Below are 19,499 nucleotides of genomic sequence, written 5' to 3'. Positions count from 1 at the left end.
AGATTCTCTGTTTGTCATTCTCTGACTATATTACTAGGCATCTTAAAAGTAGAGCTGGTTGAAAACAGGATAAAATTTTTGTGAACATTGTCACTAAAATGTCATCCTGCTTTTTGTGCAGGATGGTGGTGTTTGAGGTTTTTGGTTTTGTTTTGTTAAAATTAAAAATTTCAACAACAAATATTTAGGAATTTTTTGATGAGCTAGTCAAAAAATGAGACAAAATTTTCATGAACATTTTTACCCTTTTTGCGGTGAAATTTTAAATTTCAATGAAAAAAATTCATCAACATTCAGAATTTCAAAAACTATTTATACCTATGCCTTGGCACCGAACATGTTTAAGGGGTTTCTCTGGCCACTTGTTTTGGTGGGTGTTTTATGTTAAATTCGCTTGACTGCAGTACTCTTTTAGCACTTTTCTTTTTCAAGTGAGGAGGCTAAGATTTTTCAAGAGAGGAGCTAACGTAAGCCCTCAAGAAAAAGCAAGGGTGCAAAATGCTATCACTGTCTTGTTCCAGATCCTCATGGACTTCACATCTTACCACAGACAGCAGATTGGGCTTCTTTGCCTCCTCAACAATATTTGTTGACCCTGGGTTTCAAAAACAAAGATGTTGGGAAATTCTTGGAAAAGATATCAAGTAAAAAGCTGCCATCCTTTTCAGGTATGCATTGCTGATTTGCCTAGTAGTTTGAATGCAATGTAGTTTGTCACCAGTAGAGGCAGAGGACTGGTTGGGGCACAGATCAAGGGACTATGCTAAAGTGCAGGCCACAGTGGATATGTCTACGCCATTATGCAACCAGACAACCATTCACTTCATCCCCATCCTGAATACGTAGGGCAATTGTCACTCCTCCCCACTTTCCACCACACCCCACTCTCCTCCTCCCCACCCTGTCTATGTAGACATTTGTCACTGTGTTTGCCAAATGCCAGTGCAGGCAGATATTCACTTTAAATTATTCACTTGGCTGTAGCGAGGAAGGAGGTCTCCTCCTAGTTATGGTGCTACCCTGGGACTTAGGAGATGTGAGTTCAATTCCCTCCTCCCCCAAACTTCCTTAGACAAGTTGCTTAATTTCTGTGTGCTGCAGTTCCCCATGTGTTATTAGCACTGCTCTACCTCACAGAGGTGTAGCAAGGATAAATATAATAAAGATTGTGGGGTGCTCAGATACTCTTAGAAAACTTTAGTTGTCCAAAAAGCACTTGTGTTACAGTAATCTTTGGAGACCAGTCATCTCATCTAGCAGTGCCTCATTTTCACCATATGGAATGTGAGGCTAAAAATCACTCACCTCACAGAGGTGTTGTGAGGCCTAATTAATTAATATTTCCAATGGAAAACACGGTAGGAGTGCAAAGTAATATTAAATGTAATTATTTATTTGATTATGGTGGTACCTAGAGACTCCAGCCAAGAATGGGGCCCCCATCCTGGTAGACACTGTACAAACATAGAGTAAGAAACAGTCCCTGCGTCAAAGAGTTTAACAATCTAATTAGATAAGACAGACAAAAGGGTGGGAGGAACAACGTGATGGTTGGCAAAGGTCACGTCAGTGCCATGATTTTTCGTGGTTGGTTGATTTATTTCTATCTTTTAATTTTTTTGGAAGGAAGGTTTTGTTGGAAGGGGATTAGCTAAACAGAAACAAAGGATGGTAGAGAGAACATTGAAGGGAGGATATAGTGTATGGCAGGTGTGGCCAGACTGGTTTGTGAGTGCATGCAGCTCTTTTACAGTTATTTTCCACCTACCAGACTGGATGTGGGGGAGTTTCTGCCCTGCATTGGGTGGTGGGACTAGAGGCTTCTAACCTGCATGGAGGGGGGCCTAAGGACTTTAGCCCCTCACCCCAGCGGGCGCCGCCCCACAGGATAGGTTGTGCATGTCTTGCAGCTCTCAAACTTCTTAGGATTATTGTATGCGGCTCAGCAGGTCAGTAAATTTGGCCACTCCAGGTGTCTAAGAATAGGGTAATTTTCCTTTAAATAGTTTGTAATCCCTGAGTGGTGCTCACATATTTTTAGAAGCACGAGAAACCAGCCAGAGCAGCAGTGTGTACGTAGATAGGCCTTGCATGTTTTTATATATTGAGCAAATGCAGTTATTTGGGACCCAACCGTGCCCCAGTGGTTCTGTCATATTATTGTTGTGCAAAGATCAAAAGATTCAACAGTGGAGAGGAGTAAGGAAAAAGGAGGGAAGAAAGGGAGCATGAAAGGCAGGGGGAGTGAGGCTGAAGTATAGACACTGTGAAGGAAAGGGGTTGGATTGAACATCCAACCAGCACAGGGGAGAGAATGACCAGATTAAAAACTGGAATAAAATAAAGCAACCAGGCCCTGGCGACATCATCAGCTTCCAGAGGTCCCTCCTGCAGCTGACTTTCTCTGCTCCTGCCAGCTGAGTGTCTGGGTGGCTTTTCCCAGCAATTTCTCACTTCCCTGAGCCCACATGGCTTGCTAAATCCTCGGTAGAATACCTTGTATGAAAGGTGCACTGGTATGATCAAAAACAATATCAAGGTTTACTATTTCATTTCTTAGAACACAGAGCTCCTTTTAGTCCTCTTACAAGAGAAGAATCAGTAAGACACTTGGAGACCGTAGGGAAAAAGATCTTGCCAATAATGGATTTTATCAGAGGCACCAAATTAACTGTGGGTATAGAATCTACTTTATAGAATGCAGTGAATGCAGTATTAGAGGTTTGTGTATATGTGATTATTAAGATGTGTTTTGTTGATGTCTTTTATTCTGTTGTTTCAGACAGATATTTAAGTGAATCTGTAATTTGATAAACAAGAAAATATTTGTAGTTAGTGGTTCTTTGATGTGTGGCAAACTATGCATGTATGTTTGCAAAGCACTCAGCTGACTTCAACAGGAGCCTGAGCCGGGACGTCTACACTGCAATTTTATAGCCCCGCAGCCCAAGTCCTGCAAGTCTGAGTCAGCTGATATGGGCCAGCCATGAGTGTTTTATTGTAGTGTAGACACACCCTTAGATTAAATTCCAGCCTAGCCTCTACATCGGGGTGGGCAAACTATGGCCTGCGGGCCGGATCCGGTCCCTCAGGGCTTTGGATCCGGCCTGTGAGATTGCCTCCCGTGGCACCGTGGGCCCCGTGGCGCTCTCAGAAGTAGCCAGCACCACTTCCCTGCAGCCCCCGGGTGGGGGGGGCAGAGGGCTCCGTGCGTTGCCCTTGCCTCCAGGCACCGCCCCCCGCAGCTCCCATTGGCCGGGAATGGGGAACTGCGGCCAATGGGAGCTTCGGGGGAGGAACGTGGAGGCGCGGCAAGGGCAGCACATGCGGAGCCCTCCACCTCCCCTCCTCCCCAGGGGCCATAGCACTTCCTTGAGCGGCGCAGGGCCGGGGACAGGGCAGGCAGGGAGCCTGCCCTGGCCCCAGTGCGCGCCACTGCCACCCTGGAGCCACTTTAGGTAAGCGGCGCCAGGCTGGAGCCCGAACCCCTCCTGCACTCCTCCCCCCCAACTCCCTGCCCTAAGCCCCCTGCCTGCACCTCGCACCCCTCCTGCACACCAACTCCCTGCCCTGAACCCCCTCATACAGCCCACACCCCTCCTCTGCCCCTATCCCTTGCCCTGAGCCCCTTCCTGCACACTGCACCCTCTCCCACACCCCACACTCCCTCCCACACCCCAACCCTCTGCCCCGGCCTTACATACAATTTCCCTACCCAGATGTGGGCCTTGGCCCAAAAAGTTTGCCCACCCTTGCTCTACATAGTGAAGTATGTGAAATTACTTTCAAATCTGATACAGACATATTGTAGATATATTAGCATATTCCACACCATACTTTTTACTATAATGTACACAGCTTTTTATCACTTTGGCTTTTGATTAGCACAAAAGGTCAAAAATGAAATTTGCCTGTAGACTAGACTATTTTAAAGCAATTCTTAAATTGTTCTCCAGAATATAAGTGGAAGAAACCTCTCCTCAACAGACTGCAAATGCTAATGTTAACATTTTTTCCTTAGCAATAACAGTTTTCTAGTATCTGTGTCATGGAAAAATCAGAGGCATTTCCTCATCAGGTGTTTTATCAAATGACAGAATTAATATTCTTACTCTCTGACAGTAGGTAGGAGGTTGACAAAAACTGCTACTTAGCAACCTCTATCAAGTGAAAAACATTAGCTAAAATCTTGGATAAACTATATCTTCTTCACTCTGATGGTAATAAGTAAACAGACAAGAATGAACTGATCTCACAAACTCAGTGGGAGGTGAAGTGCTCAGCACCTTGCAGAAATGGACCCTAATAAAACATTTGCTTATTAGTTCAGTATGAGGAAGGGGAAGGAGTCTCATGGCACAGATCCCAAAGGAAATGTATCTTTTTGTTTTCAGTGTTAGCATGCCTCTTCGAATTCATCTGTCCTTGACCATTCTCTGACTGACCCAAATCCCCGTCTAACTGGTGTGCAGGCTGATTTGAAATGGCACCACTTTGAGAAAGTACATTATGTGTCACTGATGTGCTTGTGCATCTTTAGCATAAAAAAATCCTGAAGTCTATTTAGACTCTCCAACTTTGTTGTTTCCAAGGATGGAATCCTGGCCCCTTTGAAGTTAACGGCAAAATTCCTATTGACTTCAATGGGAGCGGGATTTCACCCCAAGTTTTAGAACATAAAAATGGCCACACTGGGTCAGACCAATGGTCCATCTAGTCCAATATCCTGTCTTCCAACAGTGGTCAATGCCAGATACTTCCAAGAGAACAGAACAGGGCAATCAAGTGATCCATCCTCTGTTGTAGAGTCCCAGTTTCTGGCAGTCAGAGGCTTAGGACACCCAAAGTATGGGGTTGCATCCCTGACCACCTTGGCTAATAGCTATTGATGGTCCTATCCTCCATTAATTTATCTAATTCTTTTTTCAACCCAGTTATACTTTTGCCCTTCACAGCATTCCCTGGTAATGAGTTCCACAGGTTGACTGTACATCATGTGAAGTACTTCCTTATGTTTGTTTTAAATGTGCTGCCTATTAATTTCATTGGATAACCCCTGGTTCCAATTCTAATATATCTTTTTTGAGATGGGGTGACAAGAACTGCATGCAGTATTAAAGGTCTGGGTGTACCATGGATTTATGCAGTGGCGTTATATTTGCTGTCTTATTATCTAGTCCTTTTGTAATGGTTCCTAATATTCTGTTAGCTTTTTTGACTGCCACTGCACATTGAGGGGATGTTTTCAGAGAACTTGCTCTGAAGTATGTAATGTTACCACCTTTTCTCTAAGACCTTCATATAAAACCTTAAGGAAATATACCTGCGTCCAAAACGAGCCATTCTTTTTAGGTAACAAATCTTAGGAACTGTCCCAGAATAAATTGTTAATAGAGGAGGTTTTGGAACAAATTGATAAATCAAACAATAATAAGCCCCTAGGACCAGATGGTATTCACCCAAGAGTTCTGGTGGAACTCAAATATGAAATTGCAGAACTACTAACTGTGGTATGTAACCTATTGCTTAAATCAGCCTCTGTACCAGATGACTGGAGGATAGCTAATGTGAAGCCAATTTTTAAAAAAGGGCTCCAGATGTGATCCTGGCAATTACAGGCCAGTAATCCTAACTTCAGTATCAGGCAAATGTGTTTCTCCATTTCTAGTCTATCCCGGAAATTAATTTGCAGAAACAAGGCTAGATGGTCTAAATAGAAAAGTTTCCCATTTGAGATCTTGGTATATGGGATGCAAGAGAAAAGATGCAATCAGCCAACATAAGAAACAAGATCAGTGGAATATGTGGTAGGGTTATTTGATCTTATGAACCAGAAGCTTCACTGGTGTGAACTGGCATAGCTCCATAGACTTCAATAGAAGAATGCCAATTTACAATAGCTATGGATCTAGCCCTTGCTGAGATTATTGTTCTTGCTGAGATGGATACCTGCCGAGGAACCACAAAATAGATGTGGTGATCTCCTGCCCCTATTGAAATCTGGGGCAAAACTTCAATTCACTTCAGCAAGACCAGGATTTCATCCATGAAGTTTTGATACGACCTCCCTGAATGCAACTTAACTTTACAAGAAGCAGAATTTTAAGTGGACTGAGTAAAACGTATTCATATAGATTCTAAACCAGCAGCCACTTTACCAGGAGGTCATAAGTAGGGGCTTTGCTAGAGGACAGAAAAACCTGACACAAAACTAATTATCATTGATTTAGAACCAGCAGCTGTCAATCTTGCACAAAAGTATAAAGATTCAGGCATATGTTATTGGCGGGGGGGTGGAGAAACTGTTTTTCTTCCCTTCAGTCTTCTTAGTGCAGAATGATCCTGACAACATAGCATTCCTGAACAAAAAATCAGATTACAAAGCAAGCTAGACCTAATAGTACAGAGCAAGGTCTATTCTGCTAGCCCTGATTAAAGCTTCATTCAAGGTAATGCAAAAACTGGACACTTCAGTTTGCTTGAAATTATTCCAAGTTTTTCTTGAAGCCAGAATTTAATTTTCACCTGTTATTTATTTCTCAAAAGCTACATACAATGTAGTCCCAAGAAGAATATGCTTTGTAGACCACTCCACTTCAATTACTGATGTTAGTTGCAAAAGCTTCTTGTGCGTTAAAAGAAAACAAGGTCATTTATGAGGGGAAACAAAAACAAAAAAGCTATGCTTAAATTGAAAAGCCAGAGCTACCCAAAATGCAACCCAAAATTCTTCTGCAACCCAAAATTCTTCTCCTAGTCATTTTAATGATATTCCTTGGTGGAAACATCTTAGTGCTAAAGCAGAACTAATTAAACAATAGCAGCTGTCCTAAATATAAATCAATTCCACCACTTCAGACGTGCAGCACAGTAACCTGGAGTTAATTATACAATTAATTCAAGCTTTGCTGTTCGTAAGTCATGGAGTTAATGATAAATATTCGCCGAACATACATTGTGCTCTCAGCTGTGATACTCCTACTTTCATTGAACAGTAGTACCTTGCTACCCACAGAGCCCTACTAAAATCACTGGGACCGTTTGCATAATCAAGTAAGACTGAGAATGAATAAGGGTACCACACCCTAGTAGCAACTTCATCTGATGGTAAAAATTCTTTAAATCTAATCTTCCAGACATTTAAACCAGGCTCACCTCTCTGGTATCTAAGTGTCTCCCACTTCCTGCTCCCATGGAAGTCTTTCTTGTTGAGCCAATGGGAGCAGAAGCAGATTTTTACTCTAGGGCCAGATTATGAACCCCTTGGTAAGCAGGTACTCAAACAAATAGTCCCATTGGGTCAGACTCTGCCATTCTTGTCTGTGTTGAATAGAACCTTGCTCCTGGAGTCATCCCATATGTATGGGACAGGGTGCTACATAACATGACCAAAGGGGGCCCTTAGGTATATACTCCCCTCAATGGGTTCCACAGCAAGACATACAGAAATAAAACACACTTAGGGAACAAATTGCTTTGCTGTCTGTTTTCAGTTCTGTAACAGTGTTTATTATAAGCAGATTCCAGGGTATGTTATCTGGAGAATCCTGAGGGCTTTGAAGAACTGTGATGACAGATTTCCAGATTGTTCCAACTCATTACTGGGCTTGTTCGCAAGGCACAGCATCATTCATATGCTAAGCTGATAAAATGGAGATACCATAAAAATGAAGGACAACAGCTGTGGGGGACTGGATTGCAGAAGTTTGCAAAATTGTGTTCCTCAAGGCTGGATGGCTAGACATGCCACTTGCATTTGATGTCAGAGTGCCAGCTTTAAATCTAAGCTGAACAACCACTTTGTTTCTCTTATTCTCTAGGACTCAGCAAGCAAACTTTAATAATTACTTCTTAAATAGAATCTAGAAAAACAAGAGGGGGAATACCATCTTTCTGATATATCTCAATGTCATGTGGGACCAATAATATGCAACCTGAAGTTCTTAAGGACACTTAAGGTTGCCCTGTATTCAGGGCCGGCTCCAGGCACCAGCTTGCTCAGCTGGTGCTTGGGGCGGCAGATTGTTCGAGGTGGCATTCTGCTCGATCCTAGGGTGGCACGGCAGGCGGCAGGAGGCGGCGCAGCGGGAGGTAGCGCCCCTGCTTTAGCCCTGGCCGCCCCCTTCTCTCTCTCCCGCCCGCTCCCTTCCCCTCCCCCCCCCCAGGCCGGTCCCCCTGCACCCGTGCTCCGGCCGCACCGCAGGTTTTTTTTTTTTTTTTGCTTTGCTGTTCTGGCCACCCCGTTTTTTTTGTTTTGTTTTTGTTTTCATTTTTGTTTTTTTGCTTGGGGCGGCCAAAAAGCCAGAGCCGGCCCTGCCTGTACGTTACAGGCTTTCCAGCTTCTTTTGCAATAAGACAACAGTCTTGCTTTGCTTTAGGTTTTGTGCTTCAGAGGCCCGTCTCACTGCCCAACTAATGGTGTCAAGCAAGCTCCACCTGGAGTAGGCTGGTTTTCTGTTGGATTGGTCCTCTCCATTGGTGATGACCTTTCAAGAACTTACAGAGGGATCCCAGAGCTGGGGTTCGGGAACCACATCTTTAGATGTTCCTGTCCTTCCAGCGGATCCCCCAAGATTCCACTACTTTTTCTGTGGACAGGCAAACCCCACCTGTCTAAATTCAGGGGGAACTCTTGTGAGATTTCTCTTTTAGCTGTGGGTTTTCTCTGGGGAGGGGCAATCTCGCCCAGAGTAACTTTGGCCCTTGACTTTAATGAGTCGATACATGTGAGTGAGGGCTGCAGGACAAGGCCCAACAATTGTTAATTTTACTTTTCATTTATTCTGTGTGAGACCTGGATGATGTATATCTGTGCGCATCTGGAAGGGAAAAGCCTTGTGATTTGTCTGCCAATTAATGTTTTAGTCCCTTATGGCATTCCTATCGAAGATGCATTTTCAACCCTTCTGATGAATTTGTTGGTTACATCACAGTCCTATTTCTTAGACATTAAACTCTTCCCTCTATTAAATAGGCCAATTCTTTCCCCCTAAAGCCTCCATTTAAGATTGCTATTTACTTAACCTTCACTGTACCTGTAGAGGCAGTTTCAGCTTCATCCATGGCCACTTTATTATATTTTTACTGCAGCTTAGTAGCCTCTTGAACTCCACTGTAGTTCATGTAATTCTCATCATGTGGTTCATATCCCTGTGAACTCTTTTTCGTGCCAGAAGCGGTTATTTACACTCTCTTTCTTCATTTTTCATTGTCACTGAAACACAACCCCTGACAATGTTCAACCTGTTATAATTCCTTTAAAAATATCCTGCTGTCAGTTATTTATTTATTTACCTCTGGCCTACTGTAAACGTCAATAACATCGCTATGGCCATAAAGCACGAGCTGGCTCAGGCACCAAATCTGGGTTTTTAGCTCCATGATGTGTTCCCAAATCAAGATGACAAAGAGCGGTTTCCTTTCCCTTTTTTCCCCCTCTTTACTTTTATAAAAATTGGAGAAGCACGCTTCCCCCGTCCCCCCGCCCCAAGACAGCATGATTCAGCCAGATGAAGAAGCATTTTTAACCTCTTCCTCAGTTGATGAGTCAATACACTCATTTCTTATCATTTATATGGGGGTGGGAGCTCACGAGTCCAGGAAACAACGTTCTGCTGCGACTAAAAATGTGATTTGACTTGTTTTCAATTGTTACACGTTAATAAATTCCCTCTCAAGCTCTCATTAATTAATTGTTCTTCTTTATTTGAATGAATATATATCTCTATTGCTGCAATGATAAAAACCTTTTCCTTGACTTTTCATTCTAATTATTCTAATTCATATCTTGGGAACATAGAAAGCCTGTAGAATAGGGCTTTTCTCACTACGAAAATGATGACGGGGCTGAGGGATGGAATCTCCTCTACCCCCCATAAGAATCTAATCTAAAGTTCATTGAAGCCAATGGGCCTTAAGTACCTTCCTGAAGTTAAGCAGATGCTTAAGTGGTTTGTTGAATAGGGATGGACTTCAATACATGCTTAAATGTTTTGCTAAGCTGTATCCTAAATGACCATACTATCTGTGCATGGGGAGGAGTAACAAACATGGCTTGCTACACCACCTATACAGGGATTTGGTTCAGTGAGCCCACATAGTGGATGTACCCACTGGTGACTCTCTGTGGCAGTCCTCCTATCTACCAGGGGCTGTGTTGACCTGCTGGGGTTACCTTCTTTATGATGCATAGAGGACAGCATTGTTTCTCTTGCATGGGATCTCCGGTGGTTTCTTCTGTAGCGCTGTAGTTTTATAAGTAGGAGTTAAGGAAATGACTTCCCTGGAGAGATGAAGGGATTATTTACTTGTACTTAGATAACTGCCCATCTTTCTTTTATGGTTAGGCTTGAAGACCCCGATTTCTAACTGGGACTCCATTCCTTCCCCCATAGCAGAGGTCAAAAATTATGGGCAAAATTAATTACATTCACAGTTGCTCACTTTTAGGAGCCTAGTTATTAGAACTGGTCAAAAATGGGGGGGAAAAAACATTTAAAATGTCAAAGTTGTTTCCATTTCACAGATTTTGATAGGGACCTTTTTTTATTTTTTCCAAAAAAAAAATTGTGAAATTTTGTAAGAACACTTTTATCGAAAACTGTATCGAAGCCGTTAGCAGGATTCTTATCGAAATCTTCCATTTACTGAAAATCCAAGTTTTTGATAACAATTGCAATAACCATTGGATGATTTTTTTAATTAAAATGTCAATTAAAAATATCTCAAACTTTTGTGAAAAACCAAGAGTTAAAAGTCAAGATTTTTGCCAAAAAAAACTAATTTCATTCAAAAAATTTCTACCAGCCCATTAACTGATTGGACCCATAAATCACATAGCTAGGTATCTAGCTGGATGCAACCACACCTGAAGTTTTGCAACTACAGTATCTGTGATTGTGGGGGAAAAGATCTGCCAAAACTATTAGAAGCTGTCTTGAAAATCTTGTCCAACATTTTGAATTTCAGGCTCTTAAATAAGTGGGCTGATTTTCAGAGATGCTGAGCGCACACAGCTCCCGCTGAACTTGTATATCCTTCTAATCACTGATAGTTTGCTTTCATAAAACCTGTTGAGGAGTTTTCAGTGAGAGAGCTGTGTACCCTTCAAAAAGAGGGTAATGAAGATGATAGCTCCCCTTTACAAACCCCTTGTCCCACCTTCCTCAAGAAAATACTTGAATATGCTCTACAGATCTGATTTTCAAACAAATATTAGGCACGTAGGGTGATTTTCAAAAGTACTGAAGTAGATTAGGTGCCATGGGAGTTAGGCACCAAGGCACTTTTGAAAATCCCACTAGGCATCTATGTAGATCCTTAGGCACTTTTTAAAATCTAATTTAGGCCCTAATCCTGCAACCACTTGGGCATGTGCTTAAATATAAGCACATGACTAGGCTACTCATGTGCTGAAAGTTAGCCCTTGCCTGAGTGCCTACAGAATCAGACTCCAACTCTGCAGCTTTCTGGTGTTTAAGATCAGGTTTGAAAGCTGTGGATTTTCTTTGCCTGCGAACAGGCGGTAGATTTATGCGTTACATGGTTTCCTCAACCTCGTCGCTGAAACATGAAAAGCACAAAAGCCAAACAATATTTTAACAAATAGGATTATGGAAAAGCCTTTTCTAAGTGATGACAATAAAAATTACATTAATATCGGATATCTGCAGTCTCCCCCTTCCTATCTGTTTTCAGCTATGTATTTATTTTTCTAGTACTACTAGAGAGATTGTGTAAAGGATGTCTTTTTTCTATATAAGATTTTAGAAAGCATTATCTTAAAGGTGCTGTATGCCTCTTTGGTTACAGTATTGCCAGCGTGAATATATATGATGATAAACCCTGACATAAGTCTCAAGAGAGAAGTAGATTTTCTGTGGCTCTCTTCTAACCCATTTGCTTTTGCTGAGAGGATAGGAGAGTTTCTCTGCATGTTCAGGTGTGATAGAGAAGTTGCAGTATGCCAGCCTCCTCAGTCGGTTGCAGCGAGTCAAGGAACAGTCTCAAGTGATTAATCAAGCGATGGCTGAGCTAGCAACCATTCCCTATCTACAGGACATCAGTCAGCAGGATGCTGAATTGGTAAGTATTTATTTTTAATCCTTGTTTTGGCTTTTGTAGCCAGTGCGCCAAGAGGGGAAAAAAAACATTGCAGTGCTATTTGTAGTGGAAGTCCATTTTTAATGTGCAGAGAACTTGGAATAGTTTTGAAATCCTCGCTGCAGCATTTTGTCAGAGGAGGGAATAAGCACCTGGAAGAATCACTTTTATGCAACCCGTCTGAATCATTTACACTTGCATTTTTAAAATGTGTTCCCTTCCTCTCACCCTCAGAAAATAATCCTAGAAAATGATTGCAGTTATTTCGATTGTGATGAATTTAAAACATCTAGCACTGTAGCAGGATGAAACAAAAGAGGCAGAATGGTCTAGTGGTTAGAGCACCAGGGTGGGACTCAGAAGTTTTCTATTCCTGGCTCTGTCACAGAATTGCTGTGTGACTTTGGGCAAATCACTTTGCCCTTCTGAGCTTCAGTTTCTTTGTGTGGAAAATGAGGATATTAACACTCACAGGGGTGTTGTGAAGCTGAATTCATTAATGTTTTTAACCGACTTCGATATCCACAAATGGAAAGTGTTATAGAAGTGCAAGCATTGTCAATACTGTATAGGATAAAGGTTGTTTTATTAAATCACCTGCATGTTTTAAACATTTAATTCCTCTTATTCTGGCAAAACAAATCTCTCATGATTTGACTGAATGAGGATTACATGATCCTCACTCCCTCCATTTATTTTTTATCAGACTTTGATGATCCAAATCCTGGTTTACCGAAGCTCTTGGATTTCCTAAAGCCAATCCCCAAGGTTTGACTGCAGTCCTGCAAAGCTCCTAAGCTCTGCAGTATTGAAGCTTCTCAGAGTAGCTTGCCGTAGAGAAGCTGACCAAGTGCCTATGGCTGAGGGAAGTAGTCACCAGATTTTGAAGTCTGTGCTCAAGATAAGGGGAAACCACATTACAGAGCAAATGGTTTATTAAAAGTCACCATCCTTTTGGCAAGGGTTTTCTGGTATTAGAACCCTATGTCCCCATGTTTTAAGGCTGACTAGAGGAATATCTTGAGTTACTGATACATTTATCAGCACAGACTTTCTCCAGAGTACTATATTTTTATTATATCACAGCTAAGAAACATAGTATTAAAATGTTGCCTAAATCTACTTACAACAGCTTTTCTCCAGCTGTGAGCTTGACCTTCCTTGGGAACTTTTTTTGAAGCTAGGTTCCAGGAAACCTCAGGAAAACAAGGACAGGGAAAAACTATTCTTTTCTTTTTTGCACAGGACTTTGCAGAACCAGAGCCCATTACTGAATATTCAATCATGAATATTAAACATTCAGTAGGAAATTCCTTGTTTGCCAAGCTCAAAGTACAGATGATTTAAAAGGAGAGAAAAATTAACAAGCTGTCCTGTCCATAGTATTAAAATGTACTTATGATTTTCTTCATTTCCCAGTGGTTCTTTGCCCTCTCATCTTCTCCAGGACTCTGTCTGACTGCATTTTTTAAACTGCTTACATTGAAGGACACTCAAATTCCTTAGGGCTTGAATGTTATAGCAAAGTTTGGGTATCTCTCAGTTAGGGCACAATTCTGCAGTTACTCCTGCCCAGTGTCCCAGTTATTTCACTGGGAAGCTACCTGGGAGACATACAGGAGTAACTGTTTGTAGGATTGGGCTCTCAGAGCCTGATACAGTATCCATTCAAGTTAACAGAAAAATTCCCACCGATGTCATTGGGCACTGGATGGCATCCTTAATGAGTGTGCACTCTGGTGGTTTTGGTTAGTCCTTAATTCCCTTTTATAGCTGTATGACTAGATTTTTGATATCTTTCCATCAAGAATATAATAGGCCAAATCCTGTTCTCATTTGCACCTAGGTAAGTCAGTGGAGATACTCTAGATTTACACTGGTGCCATTGAAATTAGACTTTAGCCCATTTAAGGCTAGTTTCAGATTTACTGGTAGGAAAATGCTAAATCTGCCATAGGTTTGTTATTATGTACAGTATAAGCAGTATAAAGGGGAAAAAAACAGCAGTGTGCCATTTCCACTGATACAGTGAAGGGCTCGGAGGCATTTCAGATATAAACTCCTTTCTGTAACTACTAAACCATATAAATTCACAGAGTCCTAAAATATGACAGAGAGAACCTCAGCTCGGGATTTTTTAAATTATTGTTAATTCATAAAATCTGTGGGGGAAGGAGAGACTTCAGTTAATTTGAGCTGTCAATGCAAACAACAATCAATAAAGACCTTCCAGAGGTTTTGTGGTTTCACATTTGCGTTCCCATCAGTCAAAAACCAAAGCTGTCTGAAAAATGGAACTCCATTCTCATGAAAATCTTTGCTTTTTTGAAAAACTGTCCATTTTAAATGGGATAAAATATCAAAAATATGAAATTTTTCATGAGAAGGAATTTCCAGAAAACTTTTGTTTCTGGAGAACCAAAACAGAATTTTTCAGCTTGCTGGCTGCCTTCCTGGCTAATGTGAGGTTTCTTGCACCTTCCTCTGAAGCATCTGGTGCTGGTTACTGCTGGAGACAGAAAACAGGACTAGATGAAGTATGGGTCTGATCCAGTCTGGCAATTCCTATATTATAATCTTATTTAAATGCAGTTGAAAATGTATTTTTGAAAATGTTTGAGAGGCGGACCCCAAAAGAGGCAATGCCATAACCACACTGAATTTTGGGCCTAGCCTCTAGCACTGAATACTGGTTATCAAGCATTTATCAATACATACTTTTTATGGTTTACAGTAGAAATAGTCTGCCTTGTTCTTTATGCTCTGTTATGCTGAATGATGGGAAGGCTCTGTCAAAGAAAAGGATAGTAAAAAAGGTAAATGAGCTACATGCTTTGAGATACAATAAAAACATCTCAGCTTTAGAATTGTCCTCTAGTGAGGTTTTACGTGCTGTCTTAAATTATGATACATTAGCCTTGGAAGAAAACACACACACAAATTCTTGTAATACATAGAATATCTTGGAGAATTAAATAATAAAATATGGAACCTTTATTCTTTACAAAAATGGCTTTAAAAATATAAACATTTACTGCATTAAAACCAATAGGTGTAAGTACAAATTTTCCAGCGGAATTTTCCCCATTGTTAAGTATTTTATATCCACAATAATACAGAGTAATGGCTGAAGCGAAGATGAGGTGGTGATGCTCATTGTGTGAAAGATGAGTAATAAAATCATCAGTGTACAAATGAATTTTTAATTGGGTTTTAATCTGTGTATTTAGGGAAGTTATTTCTGTGTGAATTCCACACTGATAATTTTTATCTTGGTGCCACAGCTGCAGTCGCTAATGGCAGATGCCATGGACACCCTTGAAGGAAGAAGTGATAAAGAACGTGTGTGGAATAAAATTCAGAAGGTAAAACTTGCAGCTGAAGACAGCAATGTGCTCTGCTTCTCAGGGAGTGAATGTCCATCTTGGGGCACATTTGTTCCGATGGTGAAAATGAAAGTTGGTGCTATTGTGGGCCCAAACTTTTGTCTTGGCACTTGTTAGTGCACGGACAGTTAGCCCCAAATAAGTGTTTGTTTTTGCTTTAATACTCTCATATGTTCAGCCTTTGACAGCGTTAACAGTTTCACGTGGTCATCATCTGGGGAAACAGTTTGAATCGCTTTGTTTTGATGATTATTATACTTACCTTCATTCTCCCCCTTTTTGGGATATTGTTTTAACTGTTTTTCATTTCGGGTAAAATTCAGCCCAGATCAGAGAACACACACAAGACTCTGTGCGCTATTTACACCTCACTTAAACCCCACTGAAAAGCTTAAGTGAGGCTTAGGTGGTGTGAGGCTTACAGAGTGTGTAGTGCCTTTCTAGGGACTTCTGCATTTGGTCAATATCACCCTTAAGGGACGTAAGAAGGGTTAAATGGTACCTAGGGTCTTGTGCTGACTGTCAGCACTGGGATGAATTTGACCCTATATAATAAATAATGGCCTGCCTGTGAAGAAATAAGGATATCTTATATTGACACAAAGCCTTTCACCCCAAAGCACTTTACAATTGTACACATACAGCACTGGTTAAATAAAGCCACCGCTGAGAAAGGGGATGATAGCACAGGCAAGGGGAAATTTTGCTCGAGGTTCAAAGCATTGCTCTGTTACAGATTGTCATGGGATCTTCAGTGTCCCAGCCAGACAGATGGGACTTCAGTTTTAAAGAGCCCATCTAAATACCCATGCATAGCAAATTGCATCTCTCTTGGAAAAATGAAGGGCAGATGACTTGAATTTGAATACTGCCAGGACCTGAATTTGTGGTTCCAGGGAGTTAAGAAACTAGATTCTGGTCTCAGTCACATCAGTGCAAACTCTAACCCTAAATCCATTGATTCAATGTAACTTAGTAGTGTGTACTCCAGAGTTACACAGGTGTAACTGAGACAAGAACATGTCCCTAGTTATTTCAGAATTCTAACATGCTTCTACATCTGTGCAAAGAATGCAGAGGAATTCGGGCATTGATAGTTCCATGCTCTATCAACCCAGCAAAGCTATAGTGGTTTGATAGCCACCATTCCATGCCATTAAATACAGTTTGTTTATTTCCTTATATTCCAGTGATCTAAATGCTACCAGAGCAATGTAGAGGGATTTAGTCACTTTCAGAATCAGTGATTACAACTGAAGCCAACTGGGTTAAAATTCCCAGAATATGTTGTGTCTAAATGCAGTTTTAACAAGAAATAATTCATTGTCTAGATGTCAGATCAGATGACTTTTTCAAAGTACAGAATTGTTTGCAAAAGGCGATCATTGGGTTTTTTTCAAATGTTTTTCAAAAATACCTGGAGTAATAAAGAGATGTCTTTTTGTCATATTTTATTAGAAACATGAAGAGATTAAATAAATGCTATCATATTCACAAACTTTCAGCTCTGCAATTGGTATATCTTAAGATTATCTCACATCTGCCCACAGATCCCTCCCATGAGATGATATTTTTAATGCTTATACTAATGTTTCCTTTCATAAATAATAACTAAACATTGATATAAAATTTTTTAAAAAATACAAACTGCTAGTTGAATGTCCACAAAGATCTGACTGCCTTATGCCTCATTTACAATTACCCCTCCCCCTTAGTTAAAAGGGCCAATATCTAGCCTCAGATACATCTTCCATGGATAGCAGTGGGAAAGGTGTGCTCATATCTGCTAGCAGAATTTAGTGCTTTGAGATTATCTCTTTGTATAATTAGGTGTCTCCGAAAGAGTTCCAATTTGAGTCACAGGATGTGGAATTGTTCTGACTTAGGTATACAGTACTCCAAATCTGTGTTAAACAAATATTACGTTTGTATCCTCAAGCACTCAAAGGTAGGAAATACCAAAATTAAGGTTGATTGGGCATCTTTATTATTGGTATTATGACACTGTCTTTAATTACATGATCACATAGACTGGCACCCAGTCCCAGTCTTTCCCCCAGGCTCTTCATCCCAATCTACTCCCTCTGACCCCTCTCCCTTCCACCCTCACTCCCTCCCTGCCCCATGGGTCCCGCTCTTCTCTGTGCAGTTATTTGGCTTTCTCCTCTTCTTCCATGCTGCCAGCATGCCACCAGAGGGACCACTGAGAGCACAGGAGAAACAGTCTCCCCCCTGCTCTTGATTCTGGTGCCCAGTGTGACCATCTCAGTGATCTGTAGCAACCAGGAGCAGCAGTTGCAAACAATTGCGTTATATGACCATCCAATCAACATTAAGCAGTATGTCTTTCATACAATATGCAAGTGCAAGCTTCAGTTTACATAATTTTTGCTGTCCATTCTATTTCCATGTTGTTATATCTCTCTTCTAACTGGTTTATTATCCCTGATCACACACTGATCATGCATGCTGACCAGGCCTTTCACCCCTGTTTTTTCACAATGTGGGAACTTTTTGGTAGTACATTTTGTGTGCTCATTGTGCTGATAACTTCCTCTTATCTATGTAATATCCTCCAAGTCAGTACATTCTGTGAACAAAACATCACCTTTGTCCTGTACAGCACTATTAACTAAGTTCACATAAGGACATATTAGCAAGGCAAACACCCATGTCAAAGACTAGGCTCGGGGTGGACAACCTGAGCCTGAGAAGGAGCCAGAATTTACCAATGTACATTGCCAAAGAGCCACAGTAATACGTCAGCAGCCCCCCATGAGCTTCCCCTCTCCCCCGCTCCCAGCGTCTCCTGCCCACCGGCAGCCCCGCTGATCAGCGCCTCCTCCTCCCTCCCCACACCTCCCAATCAGCTGTTTTGTTGCATGCAGGAGGCTCTGAGGGGGAGTGGGAGGAGCAAGGGCATAGCAGGGTCAGGGGAAGAGGCGGAAAGGGGTGGAGTGGGGGCAGGGCCTGTGGTAGAGCCAGGGGTTGAGGAGTGAGCAACCCCCGGCACATTGGAAAGTTGACACCTGTAGCTCCAACCACGGAGTCGGTGCCTATACAAGGAGCCGCATATTAACTTCTGAAGAGCCACACGTGGCTCTGGAGCCACAGGCCATAGCCTGCAAGCTTAGTGTAAGTATTACCCTGGCCTGTTCAACCTCATGCACTATACGTATCCCATGCTTATGACATTTCCAACAAGCTATGAGGGGATGGCGCATGCTCAGTGCAGGTGAGCTCTTTGGAGAATTTAGCTGCCAAAGTCTTAACAAGTCTCTACTGAGCATGTTAGAACTGAGATTTTTCAAAGGCTTATAACAGCCAAATATTCATGAGGGTGGCAAAGGTATATCCCTGACACAAAGGGCATCTCCTGCCAAATTTCAAGTCCCTGCTCCAAAACATGGGCGCAGTAGAGCTTCTCAATGAAACAATTATATTAATTTTGTTAACATGGGCAAACCTACATATTTTTCCCTAATCTAATTCTTGGAAACAGCTAAATTATTTTCACTAAAACTTTCCAGATAAATTCAGTCAAGAGCAGCCACCCAGCATAGAAAACTTCTGCCTGAATGGTTAAAGTTTGGCTAAGTTATAAGCAACTGAAAAAAAGTCTTATAGTGAAGTGTTGGGCAAACACATATAGACAGCACTATTTGCTCTGCCTATAATACAGAGGCACTACATAAATGTATTCTAGAACAGTGAAATTTGAAAAAACTAAATGTCGGAGACAGTTTTTTTTAGAAATGGACACCTAAAGTAAGGAGTCTAATCTGTATTTGGGCACCTGGTTAAATAAATTGATTATCAGAAGTGTGGAGCAACCCCACATCTCACAATGACTTCAGTAGAAGCTGCTGGGTTCTCAGCATTGTTGAAAATCAGGCCACTTATCTAGGCACCTGTCCTAAATATTGACTTAAGGCCTAATTGAATGCCCACTGAAATTAATGGAAGGATTCCCAGACACTTCAACAAGTGCTGGATCATGCTTTATGTATC

The 19,499-nt window shown here is 41.5% G+C and overlaps 1 protein-coding gene across 1 annotated transcript in view; it reads left to right on the top strand.

Moving 5' to 3' along the window:
* Window positions 1-19,499, top strand: part of SPATA16 (spermatogenesis associated 16) — a 121,193-nt gene that overhangs the window by 76,814 nt on the left and 24,880 nt on the right. Inside the window, exons 6-9 of the mRNA XM_054040820.1 lie at window positions 522-668; window positions 2,561-2,673; window positions 11,920-12,084; window positions 15,387-15,467. Of these exons, the coding sequence (XP_053896795.1) occupies window positions 522-668; window positions 2,561-2,673; window positions 11,920-12,084; window positions 15,387-15,467 (506 nt within the window). The remainder of the gene's footprint in view (window positions 1-521; window positions 669-2,560; window positions 2,674-11,919; window positions 12,085-15,386; window positions 15,468-19,499) is intronic.

This window comes from Malaclemys terrapin, chromosome 9 (assembly GCF_027887155.1).
Source record: "Malaclemys terrapin pileata isolate rMalTer1 chromosome 9, rMalTer1.hap1, whole genome shotgun sequence".
Lineage (NCBI taxonomy): Eukaryota > Metazoa > Chordata > Testudines > Emydidae > Malaclemys > Malaclemys terrapin.
This window is presented reverse-complemented; position numbering and strand designations above follow the sequence as displayed.